This window comes from Bufo gargarizans, chromosome 4 (assembly GCF_014858855.1).
Source record: "Bufo gargarizans isolate SCDJY-AF-19 chromosome 4, ASM1485885v1, whole genome shotgun sequence".
Classification (NCBI taxonomy): Eukaryota; Metazoa; Chordata; class Amphibia; order Anura; family Bufonidae; genus Bufo; species Bufo gargarizans.
In genome coordinates, this window is record NC_058083.1 from 154,409,686 (window position 1) to 154,426,314 (window position 16,629).

Consider the following 16,629-nt stretch of genomic DNA (forward strand, 5'->3'; position numbering starts at 1 on the left):
CTCTGCTATGACATGCAGACTAATTCTCTGCTGATATGAAGACAGATTCTCTGTTACGGGACCTCTCTCCTCTGCCTGTGTGCTGGGCCTAAATATATGATAATGGACTGTTGCAGTGGTGGCTGACGTGAAGCCTGATTCTCTGCTATGACATGCAGACTGATTCTCTGCTGACATGAAGACAGATTCTCTGTTACGGGACCTCTCTCCTCTGCCTGGGTGCTGGGCCTAAATATATGACAATGGACTGTTGCAGTGGTGGCTGACGTGAAGCCTGATTCTCTGCTATGACATGCAGACTGATTCTCTGCTGACATGAAGACAGATTCTCTGTTACGGGACCTCTCTCCTCTGCCTGGGTGCTGGGCCTAAATATATGACAATGGACTGTTGCAGTGGTGGGTGACGTGAAGCCAGATTCTTTGCTATGGGACCTCTCTCCAATTGATATTGGTTCATTTTTATTTATTTTATTTTTATTTTAATTCATTTCCCTATCCACATTTGTTTGCATGGGATTTACCTACATGTTGCTGCCTTTTGCAGCCCTCTAGCCCTTTCCTGGGCTGTTTTACAGCCTTTTTAGTGCCGAAAGTTCGCGTCCCCATTGACTTCAATGGGGTTTGGGTTCCGGGAAGTTCGGCCGAACTTCTCGAACCCGAACATCCAGGTGTCCGCTCAACTCTATTCACTAAGAATCTTCTCTTTTCTCTAAAGGAGTAAGTCACAGAGCAGAGGTGCCATTATCACCACCTTGTGACAAACCTTTCCTGCCCCATGCCAAGTTGAGTAGCCATCAATCTATTTCTCTTATGACAGAACCTACTAAACCTGGTCTTTCTGCAGCCATAGTGTCTCCAATACCAGCAGGGGTCTCACACCTTTAGCCTGGGCAGCGAGCTTCAAAAGAAAAGGACAGATCCTTATCACACAGCTGGTTGGTACAGGAAGGAAGATGACCTGAAAGTCCCCTTCAATCCATAGGCTTCATATTTTTCCCATATTTTCCTAATATTTCATGTGTTCTGGAAATGTGAAAGGAACCATCTTTTCAGAGATGGGTTTGGTTCTTCTAACCCACCTTCTAGGAAACCCACGGACAAATCAGAGATTTCCGCTCTGAGATATAAAGGTTCTCAGGCACCCTGTATTATCTTTTAGTCGTATTTGTTATTAGATGATGCGTAAAATTGTACTGATTATCAATATCAACTATATTTCTTGATTGGACTTACGGGATATGGAGAAATAGACAAAGCAAAGATTCTGCCAGATTTTCTCCCTGTGGGGCAAAGGACTGTCCCTGTTCCAATTACACAAGGCTGGACCTGAACGTGTCATAACCACTCCCCGCTTCAGAGTAGGTAAAAACAGTGACACACTCAGGTCCTGGGTCCTTATTCCACCTTCTGACGTCGACTAACATCACGACCGCCCGCGGGACACGGGCACACCCCACCATCTTGGATTATTCCTTTCAAAGACTTTGCCTATTACTGGACCCTACCACGGTAAATCTGAACTTACAGACATTCTATTCCCTTCCACCTCTTACCTATTTCTATCCAAACCAATCTGTTCAACTGGCAGGTATATTTATCTGTCAGCTTTAATATATATATTTTTGTGTATAGTTTTAGAATAAAAACTAACGATTTCATCGTTCCAGTTTTGCCCTTGTTACTTGATGACCTGATCTATGCTAAGAACTCTGTCCTCAGAAGACATACTACCAAATTGTGTTATTTTTATAAATTGTTAATGTACTAGCTAGGTTGCAAATAACCGTTTTGTCCCTTTAGGATTAGCTAGCCGGGGTCTCTTCGCCCTGATTCAATACGAACAGTGGTGGCAGCAAATTAAATTGATTTCCAGCGTGAAATCAGTAATTCTATTTTTACCGATTGTACATACAATCGTGATTGCATCATGTCTGGGCCCACCAACCAATCTTAAACGTCTTCTGTGCTCACAGTGGATTCGCCTCCAGAAGTCTCTAGTGGAGACCTGTATGGCAACTGTGGCTTAGTACGACGGGATTGGCGGGTGGTTGTCACAGAGGCGCGTAAGGCCTTTTCTAGTATCAAGGAGAGTTTTGCTTCCGCTCCCATCTTGGTACAACCTGATATTTCTCTGCCCTTCATAGTTGAGGTGGACGCTTCTGAGGTGGGTGTGGGTGCGGTCTTGTCTCAGGGTCCCTCTCCTGCCAAATGGCGACCGTGTGCCTTTTTCTCGAAGAAACTCTCCTCCGCAGAGAGAAATTACGATGTGGGAGATAGGGAGTTGTTGGCCATCAAGTTAGCTTTTGAGGAATGGCGCCATTGGCTAGAGGGAGCCAGACACCCTATTACCGTGTTTACTGACCATAAGAATCTGGCCTACTTGGAGTCAGCCAAGCGTCTGAACCCGAGACAGGCCACATGGTCTTTGTTCTTTTCAAGGTTTAATTTTGTTGTCACGTTCCGCCCCTTGGGTTAAGAATGTGAAGGCGGATGCCCTGTCACGTTGTTTTCCGGGAGGTGGGAATTTTGAAGACCCGGGTCCCATTTTGGCTGAAGGTGTGGTGGTCTCTGCTCTTTATCCTGAATTGGAGGCAGCGGTTCAGGTAGCCCAGTCAGAGGCTCCTGATCTTTGTCCTCCTGGGAGGTTCTTTGTGCCTCTCGCTTTAAGACACAAGATTTTTAAGGCGCACCACGATACTGTCCTTGCTGGGTACGCGGGGGCAAGAGCCACAGTGTATCTCATCGCTCGGAGATTCTGGTGGCCGGCGCTTCGTAAGTCGGTTGAGGGTTTTGTGGCAGCCTGCGAGACCTGCGCTCGTGCCAAAGTCCCTCATTCACGGCCATCAGTTCCTCTCCTTCCGTTACCCATTCCTTCCCGTCCTTGGACACATCTATCCATGGACTTCATTACGGACCTGCCTCGTTCCTCGGGGAAGACCGTGATTCTGGTGGTAGTGGAGTGGCGTTTTAGCAAAATGGCACATTTCATTCCCTTTCCTGGGTTACCCAATGCTAAGACGCTGGCGCAAGCGTTTGTTGATCATATTAAATTGCATGGCATCCCTTCAGACATCGTTTCTGATAGGGGCACGCAATTTGTTTCCAGATTCTGGAAGGCCTTCTGTTCTCGCTTGGGGGTTCGGTTGTCATTCTCTTCTGCTTTCCACCCGCAGTCGAATGGCCAGACAGAGCGCGTCAATCAGAATCTGGAGACATATCTGCGCTATTTTGTGGTGGAGAATCAGGAGGATTGGTGTTCTTTTTTGTTCCTTGCTGAGTTTGCTTTAAATAACCGTCGTCAGGAGTCCTCTGATAAGTCACCATTTTTTGGTGCATATGGGTTTCATCCGCAGTTTGGGACATTCTCTGGAGAGGGGTCTTCTGGTTTACCTGATAAGGACAGATTCTCCTCGTCTTTGTCATCTATTTGGCAAAAGATTCAGGATAATCTAAAGAGCATGAGTGAGAGATATAAGCGTGTGGCGGATAAGAGACGTGTGCCTGGTCCGGACCTGAATGTTGGTGATCTGGTGTGAATATCAAATTGAAGGTTCTCTCCTGGAAGTTGGGTCCTAAGTTTATTGGGCCTTACAAAATCTTGTTCGTCATCAATCCAGGAATTGGTTGTTGGAAATCCTGGCTGATCCACACCTGATTCATCTTGACAAAGGTCAGTCTCTCCATATGTTGGGTGGATGTCACGACTATGCTCGTGACTCCTGTAACCGCAAGCAGTTGCCTGCGGTCTTGGTTGTGTTGTCAATCACAGGTGAGGGCTGAAGTATGTTGCCTCACCTGTGGTTGCTGCTGGCAAAATTTTTATGCGGCAGCTTGCTGTTTGTGTATGCGGTTGCACCTGGCTACCTGTCTTTGTAGGTATGCCTTTTATGTGTTTGGTGTGCACAAGGTTTAGGTGTGTGCACTGTGACACTTCCCTTCACTGGTGGCTGCCCGTGGCAACGTGTTCTGTATTGTACATGTGGTGGCAGTGTCTCAGCCTTTTGGCTGACTCCCAGGACATGGTTACCACGCATGTTGTTGCCGTCGGTAACAACTCCAGTGTGTTTGTTTATGTTTCCCCTTTATTGTAGCCTGGCCTGTGAGACTCCTGTTCCTCCGTGCCTAGGAGGAACAGGTCCTCTTACCCTGCTCCTAGGTGAGGGAAACCCTGAGGGCTAGTAGGGACTTCAAGGTTCCAGAGTATGAGCCCTCCTACCATCAGGGTCGGCTCATACAGCTAGGAGTCAGGGTCAGAGTTAGGGATATGATAGGAGGTGACCTGCTCCCTGATCTCTGTCCTAGCCTTGCAGCGACTCCATCTTCTGGCATCGCACGGCTGAGGGTTTTCCCTATCCTCAGCTGTGACAGTATGACCACAAGGGTGGCCCCCACTGGCACATGGTGAATTACCAGGAGGATGTCTCCAGCAAAACCTGGCTGAAGAACCCCCCAGCTTCAGGTCTCCAAAGAGGCTTTATAGCCCAAAGTGGCCACACCCACACAGACACACACAGGAAAGGGAATTTACCCTGACCTTCGAAAGAGGGTGCAGCATGCATCGCTATATCCTTTGCGGTGCATGTTCGTTCTCCGGAGGGAGAGCGTTTTGGGGATCACCGTTACCGGCGCGGTTGGTGGCTTATTCCCCGCCACCTTACCGGCCGTGTCCGTGTTGGTGATCCCTCGTCCCTCTCTATGTTCCTATCTCCGGTCGTCTGCTGGCAGCATTCCGTTAGTGTTCCGGCTGTGTGCTGGGTAGGAATGTCTGTTGGCAGCGACTGGAGTGGGAACGTTAGTAGAGAGTGGACGCAGTGTCAGTGCGAACTCCCCGGGCTGTTTCTTTGCTGGTCTCCGGTTCCTGTGTGTTGCTCCGGAGCCTGGCAGTCGGCTCCCGGTTCCTGTGTGTTGCTCCAGGGGCCGGCAGCAGTCCTGGGGAGACTCGCATGTACTGAGGCTGTTTCCCCTATTTTCCCTTTCTCCTATCCCCTTGTTGAGTCCCGCACCAGTTTCCTTTTTTTTGGTGGGGGGGCTTTGAGGGGTGGGAGTGTCACGACCAAGGTTATGCTCGTGACTCCTGTAACCGCAGGCAGTTGCCTGCGGTCTTGGTTGTGCTGTCAATCACAGGTTGCCGCTGGCAACATTTTTATGTGGCAGCTTGCTGTTTGTGTATGCGGTTGCACCTGGCTACCTGTCTTTGTAGGTGTGCCTTTTATGTGTTTGGTGTGCACGAGGTTTAGGTGTGTGCACTGTGACACTTCCCTTCACTGGTGGCTGCCCGTGGCAACGTGTTCTATATTGTACATTTGGCCTTTTGGCTGACTCCCAGGACACGGTTGCCACGCATGTCGTTGCCAGCAGTAACAGCTCCAGTGTGTTTGTTTATGCTTCCCCTTTATTGTAGCCTTGCCTGTGAGACTCCTGTTCCTCCATGCCTAGGAGGAACAGGTCCTCTTACCCTGCTCCTAGGTGAGGGCAACCCCGAGGGCTAGTAGGGACTTCAAGGTTCCGGAGTATGAGCCCTCCTACCATCAGGGTCGGCTCATACAGCTAGGAGTCAGGATCAGAGTTAGGGATATGATAGGAGGTGACCTGTTCCCTGATCTCTGTCCTGGCCTTGCAGGGACTCCATCTTCTGGCATCGCACAGCTGAGGGTTTTCCCCATCCTCAGCCGTGACAGTGGACAGGCGAGTTCTCCTTGGGGTAACTATGGCCCCTGCCACACTAAACACCCGCTCTGATGCCACACTACTGGCCGGGCAGGACAGCTTTCCCAGGGCAAACTCTGCAACTTGCGGCCACAAATCCAGTTTCACTACCCAGTAGTCCAGCAGATCTTCAATGTGGGGTGGCAGGATGCTGTCAAAGTATGCCATCACCTGCTGGTTCAGGTTCTGTTCTATGTCTAGCTGCTGCTGGTAAGTAGTTTCTTTACTTTGCGGGTGAAGAAAGATACTCATCAACGACTGTAAACTCAGACTGCTGCTGATGGAGCCGGTACTGCTCCTGCCCCCCACCCATCCCCAGCAGCCATGGCAGTGGAACGTGAGTGCAGAGGGCCCCCCGGTCAGACCTGCGAGAGGATTGACGATGGCGCTGATAGGCAGCAGCCAACTGACTACATAGGATGTCTCTGTAGTAGTTCAGTTTGTCCTCCCTCTCGGTGGGTGTAAAAAAGGCCCCCATTCTGGATCAGTAGCCAGGGTCCAGCAAGGTGGAGAGCCAGAAGTCATCCCTCTGCCGAATGGTGAGGGATGACTTCAAGCAAGTGAGCATGCATGGTGCCATTTGTGCAAGTGACTCGGAGGGACTCCCTGCCTCCATCTCCACTCAGGGCTGTCTTTAACGCAGGGCACAATGGGCAGCTGCCCCGGGCCCAGTTGCTCCTGGGGGCCTAAGGCAGCTGTCTCTTGAGCCCCGATGGCAACTGCCCACAATCGCCCGCTCCGTGTCCCGATCCTATCCTTCGCTATGCGAGTGAAGAACTTACCCCGAGGACCGGGAAGCAGTGAATGTTTTATACTCACCTCTTCCTGGTCCTCGGCTCTCCGCTGTGAAGGCTGCGCAGATGTGCTGTGCGCGCCAATTCACAGCACAGCAGACTGAAGAGGAAGAAGACCAAGCATGGGCGGTGAGGAGCAGCGGCGTCCTGAGCTGGAAAGGTAGGTGTTTTTTATTTATTTTACTTTATATGAAGGAGGCACTGGGAGCTGAAGAGAGGCATAAGGGGGCAGAAGAGAGGCATATAAGGGGCTTATGTGAGGCATATCGGGGCTGATATGGCGGCTGATATGAGCCATATGGGGGCTGAAGTGACGCATATGGGGGCTGATATGGTGGCTGATATGAGGCATATGGGGGCTGATATGAGGCATATGGGGGCTGATATGAGGCATATGGGGGCTGATATTAGGCATATGGGGCTGATATGAGGCATATGGGGGCTGATATGAGGCATGGGGCTCTTATCTGAGGTCTGATTGGGGGTCATTCACATTGGGGTCTGAGCTGAGGTCTGATTGGGGGTCTGAGCTGAGGTCTGATTGGGGTCTTATTAACATTGGGGGTCTGATTGGTGGACTAAACTGAGGTGTCATGAAAAATATTTTTTTCTAATTGTCCCTCTCTAAAACATAGCTGCGTCTTATGGGCCGGTGCGTCTTATAGGGTGAAAAATATGGTACTTGCTTGCTCCTCCTCCCGACCTCCCCTGCCCTTTGCGTACGCCGCGCGCTGTGCCTGCAAAGTTTCCTGGCCATTTTTAGGATGTCTTGGAGATGGGTGGAAGACATCAGGAACCGCTTGACAACCAGATTGAACACGTGTGCCATGTAGGGTGCATGACTCAGCCTTCCTTGACGCAGCGCCGACACCATGTTCTTCCCGTTGTTGGTCAGCATGGTTCTGATTTTCAGTTGTCACGGATAAAGCCAGGATTCGATTTCTTGATGCATTACACTGAGCATTTCCTCCCCTGTGTGACTCAGTTTTCCAAGGTAAACCAGGTGCAGAACAGCGTGACACTGACGAGCCAGGTTAGGACAGGTGAGGCAGAGGCAGGTTGAGGACAGGTGAGAGCACAGGGCCTGCTCCCGGGCCATGCTAACTAAGGGTTGTGTCTGACAAACCCACCAACTGTTGGCTGGGGGTGTCTGATGTCACTTGGGATGACGTGGATGACTGAGTTAACCAATCAAGAACCGCTGGGTTGCTGGTAAAGACACGACTACTAAATGACACCGGGAGCTCAGGCCTCTCGCTGCGACTTCTGCTGCCACGCCCCCTTACTCTGCTGCGACCTCTTCTTGTGCCAGAAACATTCAGGCCCCTGCCACTCCTCTATGCATGGCCTGGCACTTCTCTGTCTGACATACTTGCAGCTGAACTAAACAAATTAAATGGAAATTAAAATACCCCTAAAAGCAACTTATAAATAGTTTTTTCTGTCTTTTTTTTTTTTTCCACAATCATTTTTCCACTTGCTGTCCCTAGCGCCTTCACACGTCTGTCCCTGCACTCTGAATGCTGGAAAATGGCAGAATATAAAATCGCTGCCGTATTTATAGGGCTGTGACATCACAGGGCTGGCTGCTGATTGACTGCATGCAGGCATGTCAATCTGTGTTCCTTGCTAGAGTTCCTTGCCCCATGTCCTCAGTCCTCACACGTGTAGCCGCCATTTTAGGAAAATTGTGATTCGTTACCACTAAGCGTGAGGAAATTTGCATTCGTTGCAAATTTTTCCTGAAATTCTAAAAAAATTCCACTTAATCAGCTTTGATTCACTCATCTCTACTAATGATGTCAAGTCAACCTATTTGGAATAATGCCTAAAAATCACTTTATATTATATTTATATTTTCTATAAAGATACTACCCAGAACAACCAAGAGTCAAAATAGTAATGTTAATTCCTAAGAGACACTTACCTACTAACTGCACTGTCCTGTCCATCCTCAGAGGATATTTTGCAGTCCTCCTTATACACAATGGGTGAGATGGAGGATGGGTCTTTCTGGTTACCCACATTTTGAACATTTATTTCCATTTTTTCCTCTACCATACCAACATTATAAGAGTTCTGATGTGTATCAGGGACATTAAAAGTGGGCCCGTTTGGAATGTTATTCTCTTTCCTGCATAAAAATAATAAAAATTGTTTGTCATAGCACATAGCTGTGCAATAATGTTGTAAATCTGCATACTGTGTATACCCATTTTCTTTATAAATAATTAACATCAGTACAACAATAATAGTGCCTAATGTGATTTCTAGTTTCTAGCCCCTTAGTGGCACAATAAAAAGGTGTATTGGTGGTCACTAAGGGTTTAAAGGGCTTCTGTCACCCCACAACAGTCATATTTTTTTTTTGGGCTAGTTACATTCATTATAGCGTGATATATGAGAATATAATGTTGTCACTTACTTTCATGCGGCCGTTTCTTGAGAAAACGAAGTTTTATCATATGCAAATCCGGTCTCTACCAGCAAGTAGGGCGTCTAGTTGCTGGTTGCTGCCGCAGAAAACCGCCCCCTCGTTGTGTTGATTGACAGGGCCAGCCGTGATCTCCTCCTCCGGCCGGCCCTGTCAGTATTTCAAAAATCGCGCGCCTCTGTTCATTCGGCACAGGTGCTCTGAGATGAGGAGGCTCGTCTCCTCAGAACTCCCTCAGTGCGCCTGCGCCAATGACATCACCGAAAGAGAAGACGTCATCGGCGCAGGCGCACTGAGGGAGTTCTGAGGAGACGAGCCTCCTCATCTCAGAGCGCCTGCGCCGAAAGAACAGAGGCGCGCGATTTTTGAAATACTGACAGGGCCGGCCGGAGGAGGAGATCACGGCTGGCCCTGTCAATCAACACGACGAGGGGGCGGTTTTCTGCGGCGGCTACCAGCAAGTAGACGCCCTACTTGCTGGTAGAGACCGGATTTGCATATAATAAAACTTTGTTTTCTCGAGAAACGGCCGCATGAAAGTAAGTGACAACATTATATTCTCATATATCGCGCTATAATGAATGTAACTAGCCCAAAAAAAAAATGACTGTTGTGGGGTGACAGAAGCCCTTTAAAAGGGTTTTCCTGAGATATTTTAGCTGATGGCCGAGATCCTCAATCAAGATAGCGGCTGGTGGCCCGTCGTGCGCAAATGGTAAGTATGAATTATTTTTTTTTGCACTATTTTAGGTTAAATCAATTCTCTAACACGAAGCATGAGGAAATTCAGCTTTGAGGCGAATTTAATTTATCCTGAAATTCATATCACATTCCACTTCATGGGATTCGATTCGCTCACCTATATTGATGACCCATCCTGAGGATAGGTCATTAGTTAAAATATCTTGGAAAACCCCTTTAAGTTGTATTCAAGATGGTAGTTTTGAAATTAATGGAACACACAGCAGACATACAATCCAAACAGACAAGTTGGTATAACAACAAGAAACAAACTATGTTCCACCTCTCTTTCTCATTGCTAGAGACCACTATTGGTGGGAGCATGATCCTAGCTTAGAAGGGAATAGTGCAAAGGATATAATTAAGCGCTGCAGGCTCACTGAAACAGTCTGTCCAACGTCATGTTAGATATGGGCATATACAGAATCCATTGTATCCAGGGGCCCTGGTGCAAGAGCTCAGCCTGGGCCCCCCTTCCTTAAGTGCTTAGTGGCAAGGGGCAGGGGAACACCTAGCCTTTCTGCTGCCTGAGGCAAAAATGTAAGTGGCACCCCCCCCCCCCCCCCCATCCCATGCAGTAAATGGCACCCTAGTTGTATCTTGAAGATTCTGGGCCCCAGTGCAAAATCTACAACAGAGCCCTCCCAGCATGAACTTTCTACACTGAACAAAAATATAAACACAACACTTTCGGTTTTGCTCCCATTTTGCATGAGCTGAACTCAAAGATGTGAAACATTTTCTACATACCCAAAAGACCCATTACTTTCAAATATTGTTCACAAATCTGTCTAAATCTGTGTTAGTGAGCTCTCCTACTTTTTCGAGATAATCCATCCCACCTCACAGGTGTGGCATATCAAAGTGCTGATTAGACAGCATGAATATTACACAGGTGTGCCTTAGACTGCCCACAATAAAAGACCACTCTGAAATGTGCAGTTTGATCACACAGCACAATGCCACAGATGTCGCAACATTTGAGCGAGCGTGCAATTGGCATGCTGACTGCAGGAATGTCTACCAGAGCTGTTGCCCGTGCAGTGAATATTCATTTCTCTACCATAAGCCGTCTCCAAAAGCGTTTCAGAGAATTTGGCAGTACATCCAACCGGCCTCACCACCGCAGACCACGTGTAACCACACCAGCCCAGGACCTCCACATCCAGCATGTTCACCTCCATGATTGTATGAGACCAGCCACCTGGACAGCTGCAGCAACAATCTGTTTGCATAACCAAAAGAATTTCTCACAAACTGTCAGAAACAGTCTCAGGGAAGCTCATCTGCATGCTCGTTGTTCTCATTGGGGTCTGGACCTGACTGCAGTTCGTCGTCGTAACTGACTTGAGTGGGCAAATGCTCACATTCAATGGCGTCTGGCACATTGGAGAGGCATTCTGTTCACGCATGAGTCCCGGTTTTCACTGTTCAGGGCAGATGGCAGACAGCGTATGTAGCATCGTGTGGGTGAGTGGTTTTATGACGTCAACATTGTGGATCAAGTGGTCCATGGTGGCAGTGGGGTTATGGTATGGGCAGGCGTATGTTATGGACAACGAACACTGGTGCATTTTATTGATGGCATTTTGAATGCACAGAGATACCCTGACCAGATCCTGAGGCCCGTTGTTGTGCCATTCATCCACGACCATCACCTCCCCCCAGTAAGGCAAAACTGTGCACATTTCAGAGTGGCTTTTATTGTAGGCAGTCTAATTCACACCTGTGCAATATTCATGCTGTCTAATCAGCACCTTGATATGCCACACCTGTGAGGTGGGATGGATTATCTCGGCAAAGGAGAAGTGCTCACTAACACAGATTTAGACAGATTTGTGAGCAATATTTGAGAGTAATGGGTCTTTTGTGTATGTAGAAAATGTTTCTGATTTTTTAGTTCATAGTTTAGTTTAGTTTTAGTTCAGCTCATGCAAAATGGGAGCAAAACCGAAAGTGTTGCGTTTATATTTTTGTTCAGTGTATAATACTGGTGTCTTCTTATGAGGCACAAGGATCTTTGGGCCCCTTCAGGCTCATGGGCCCGGTAGCAACTGTTACCTCTGCATCCCTGATAGCTACGCTTCTGATTGTATCCTTGGCATAAGCGAATATCGAAGCACAGTATCATGCTTTCTCATCTATCTCACAGTTTCAATCAATTTAAAGAGTAATGAGGGGGGAGTCGCAGAGAGCGACGAGGAGAAAGCAAAGCTGTTAAATATTTTTTTCTCCAATGTATTCACTGAGGAAAATAAACTGAATGAAATGCTGAATGTAAAAATAAATTCCCCATTAAAAGTGTCCTGTCTGACCCAGGAAGAAGTACAACAGCGACTTAAAAAGATTAAAATAGACAAATCGCCAGGACCGGATGGCATACACCCCCGTATCCTAATGGAATTAAGTAATGTCATAGCCAGACCCTTATTTCTGATATTTGCGGACTCTATACTGACAGGGAATGTCCCACAGGATTGGCGCATAGCAAATGTGGTGCCAATATTCAAAAAGAGAGCCTGGAAACTATAGGCCGGTAAGTTTAACATCTGTTGTAGGTAAACTGTTTGAAGGTTTTCTGAGAGATGCTATGTTAGAGCATCTCAACGGAAATAAGCAAATAACGCCATATCAGCATGGCTTCATGAGGAATCGGTCATGCCAAACTAATTTAATCCGATCTGCCACTATTTGCTAGGATCTTGAAAGTGTGACATGATGTAATGTGCGATGGTTGAAAGAACTGCTACAATTACATTGCATGACAATGTTGCTTGCTATGGCCACCTCCTGTGCAACCTATTTTACACTACATTCCTTTCCCACTGGAATGCTGATGCATTTGCAAAGAAATACAGTCAGGTCCATAAATATTGGGACATCGACACAAATATAAAATTTTGGGCTCTATACACCACCAAAATGAATTTGAAATGAAACAAACAAGATGTGCTTTAACTGCAGACTGTCAGCTTTATTTTGAGGGTATTTACATCCAAATCAGGTGAACGGTGTAGGAATTACAACAGTTTGCATATGTGCCTCCCACTTGTTAAGGGACCAAAAGTAATGGGACAGAATAATAATCATAAATCAAACTTTCACTTTTTAATACTTGGTTGCAAATCCTTTTGCAGTCAATTACAAACTGAAGTCTGGAACGCATAGACTTCACCAGACGCTGGGTTTCATCCTTGGTGATGCTCTGCCAGGCCTCTACTGCAACTGTCTTCAGTTCCTGCTTGTTCTTGGGGCATTTTCCCTTCAGTTTTCTCTTCAGCAAGTGAGATGGATGCTCAATCGGATTCAGGTCAGGTGATTGACTTGGCCATTGCATATCATTCCACTTCTTTCCCATAAAAAACTCTTTGGTTGCTTTTGCAGTATGCTTTGGGTCATTGTCTATCTGCACTGTGAAGCGCCGTCCAATGAGTTCTGAAGCATTTGGCTTAATATGAGCAGATAATATTGCCGAAACACTTCAGAATTCATCCTGCTGCTTTTGTCAGCAGTCACATTATCAATAAATACAAGCAAACCAGTTCCATTGGCCCACGCCATGACACTACCACCACCATGCTTCACTGATGAGGTGGTATGCTTAGGATCATGAGCAGTTCCTTTCCTTCTCCATACTCTTCTCGTCCCATCACTCTGGTACAAGTTGATCTTGGTCTCATCTGTCCATAGGATGTTGTTCCAGAACTGTGAAGGCTTTTTTAGATGTCGTTTGGCAAACTCTAATCTGGCCTTCCTGTTTTTGAGGCTCACTAATGGTTTACATCTTGTGGTGAACCCTCTATATTCACTCTGGTGAAGTCTTCTCTTGATTGTTGACTTTGACACACATACACCTACCCCCTGGAGAGTGTTCTTGATCTGGCCAACTGTTGTGAAGGGTGTTTTCTTCGCCAGGGAAATAATTTTTCAGTCATCCACCATAGTTGTTTTCCGTAGTTTTCCGGCTCTTTTGGTGTTGCTGAACTCACCGGTGCGTTCCTTCTTTTTAAGAATGTTCAAAACAGTTTTTGTAATCTGATGGGTTTGTTTTGTTTTTTCAGCCTAATGATGGCTTGCTTCACTGATAGTGACAGCTCTTTGGATCTCATCTTGAGAGTTGATAGCAACAGATTCCAAATACAAATAGCACACTTGAAATGAACTCTGGACCTTTTATCTGCTCATTGTAATCGGGATAATGACGGAATAACACACATCTGGCCATGGAACAGCTGAGAAGCCAACTGTCTCATTATTTTTTGTTCCTTAACAAGTGGGAGGCACATATGCAAACTGTTGTAAGTCCTACACCGTTCACCTGATTTGGATGTAAATACACTCAAATTAAAGCTGACAGTCTGCAGCTAAAGCACATCTTGTTTGTTTCATTTCAAATCCATTGTGGTGGTGTATACAGCCAAAAATGTTACAATTGTCCCAATATTTATGGACCTGACTGTATATGGTAAATCATTTCTTAGGTGGTAACACGCTTTCCTGTGGGCATTTTTTGGATACCTAAACATACAAATATTACATATGACATCTCTGCATTTCAATCCCCACTAGGTACATGGTTCACATTAATAAAGAATGATTTTAAAACAAAATAGCCCCATCTACATGTTTTAATATGAATTGTATTGCATATGATACTGAAATAAATTCAATAAATCCAATTATTAACCCTTAGTGACCAAGCCTGTTTGGGCCTTTATGACCAAGCGTTTTTCTTCCTTTTTTCATGGTCTCGTTCCAAGAGCTATAACTTTTTTATGTTTTCGTCTATATAGCTTTATGAGGGCTTGCTTTTTATGGGACAAGTTGTAGTTTTTAATGGCACGATTTTGGGGTACACATAACTTTCTGATTAATTTTTATTAACTCTTTCTGGGAGGAAGATGGGGAAAAATAGCAATACTGCCACTGCGTTTTTACATGATAAATTTTACGGCGTTCATTTTTTGGTACAAATAAAATAATATCTTTATTCTCTGGGTCAGTACAATTACAGTGATACTAAATAAAAATGATTTTACATTGCCACTTCACAAGACCCATAACTTTTTTTTTTCTATGGAGTTGTGTGAGGGCTTGATTTTTGAGGGACAACTTGTGTATTTTTCATTGGTATCATTTTGGAATAAATGCCGCTTTTGATCGCTTGTTATTACTTTTTTTGGGTGGAAACTAAGAATAAATTAGAAATTCTGTCTTTTTTTTTTTTTTACGGTGTTCACTATAGGGGATAATTTATGTAATATTTATGTAGTCCGGGTCGTTACGAATGCGGCAATACCAAACATATGGGGGATATTTTCTTTTTGCAATTTTTTTCATTGGAAAGCGTATTTTCAATGGAAAAAAAGCATATTTATTTATTTTATGGAATTTTTTTTATTTAATAAATGTGTATTTTTTTTAAATTTTTTTTACTACTTAAAAATATCACAAGGGGACTATAATATACAGTATTTTGATTGCTTTTAAAATGTAATGCATTATCTCTATAATGCATTACATTTCAATAGCAATGCTATTCAAAGATTGACCAGCAGGCTGCGCCAGAGAGGCACAGCATGCTGGAGATAACTGAAGACAGGCTCGGGGCCCTGATCGGAAGCGAGGTAAGCTTCCCAACACATCAGCACCCCGGGATCGCATTTTCCGGGTGCTGATGGGAGACAGAGGGAGTCCGCTCCCTCTGTCACCACTTTACATGCAGCGGGCGCCATTGCACCCGGCATGTAAAGGGTTAAACAGCCCGGATCGGCACTTCTGCCGGTCCGGGCTGTTAGAGCAGGGCCCCGGCTCTCATGTGAGAGCCGGGTCCGCGCTCCCCGCTGCACGGGGGAGCCGTGCAGTGCTTAGACTGGGCCGCCATAAAAACACTAAGGCCCCTTAGTGACTGCCGTAAAAACACGTATGGGTGGTCACTAAGGGGTTAAAGGGGTTAAAGGGGTTCTAGCTACTGTCAGTCCTCAGTATCCCCATGCTGCAGGAACGCTATGATTGATGGGTTCCAGCATCATGGTGGTGTCCAGGTCCCAATAATGGTACTCAGATCATAGACTGTTAACCCCTTAATATCTGCCTACTAAGGTTTAGGGCCTCAATCTGCACAATGTATTTTGGCGTCAGTGCAGTAGAGGAGGGTTACTGGCTCCCAAAGTGCTTCTACACTAAGAACCAGCTGGTATGAACAGCTCTGGTTCTTGGCGAAGGCTCCTGCTTCACAGCCAGGTTAAATACAGCTTCAGTCATTGTTGTTAACCCATTGATAGCCGTAGTCCATGATTGTGGCATAATCAAAGGGGGCTCACCTTGTGACTGGGTCATGAGGTTTTCCAGGGCTGCCTGTTCAGTTACCCTGCTGTTATAGACAGCAGTGTTGCCCAGCAGCAGCCTGGGTCATAGAGACACAAAGCATATTATATTAGCATTCAGTATGCTAATACAATATAAGGGTTCGTTCACACAAAAGTTTTTTGCATTCCGTATACGGGCCTGTTACAGTTACACTCTGGCTGATACTTTGTTGCAACAATGTATTTCAGTTATTTAAGACATGAAAGCCGGGTCATTTGGTACTTGCCCGATTTGAACAGTGATACCCGCGATTGCTATGCCATGGAGCCCATTTGGATAACGAAAGACTATGTGAAAGTAAAGACTTTGGCTCCATGGCAATTCTACTGTATTCGTGTAGTCTGAGTGCCATTTACCTAATAATATGCACTCAGACCAGAGCTATCTGGGGATGTGTTACATGTCTATGTTTACTGTGATAGTTGTGACATTGTATGTTTGAGTAGTGATTTCTGTCCTGTTGTCCCCACATGTATAGTGGCGATTTCCCTTTGTCCTGAGAGATAATGAAAGGGGCTGTGCCGATATAGGCATTTGCCCCTTATGGTGGCAATTGAGACTTATATATAGTAGGTTGTCTTGT

At 46.1% G+C, this 16,629-nt stretch overlaps 1 protein-coding gene across 1 annotated transcript in view; it reads right to left on the bottom strand.

Moving 5' to 3' along the window:
- Nucleotides 1-16,629, bottom strand: part of VEPH1 (ventricular zone expressed PH domain containing 1) — a 529,573-nt gene that overhangs the window by 231,324 nt on the left and 281,620 nt on the right. Inside the window, exon 8 of the mRNA XM_044289371.1 lies at nt 8,430-8,636. Coding sequence (XP_044145306.1) covers nt 8,430-8,636 — 207 coding nt within the window. The remainder of the gene's footprint in view (nt 1-8,429; nt 8,637-16,629) is intronic.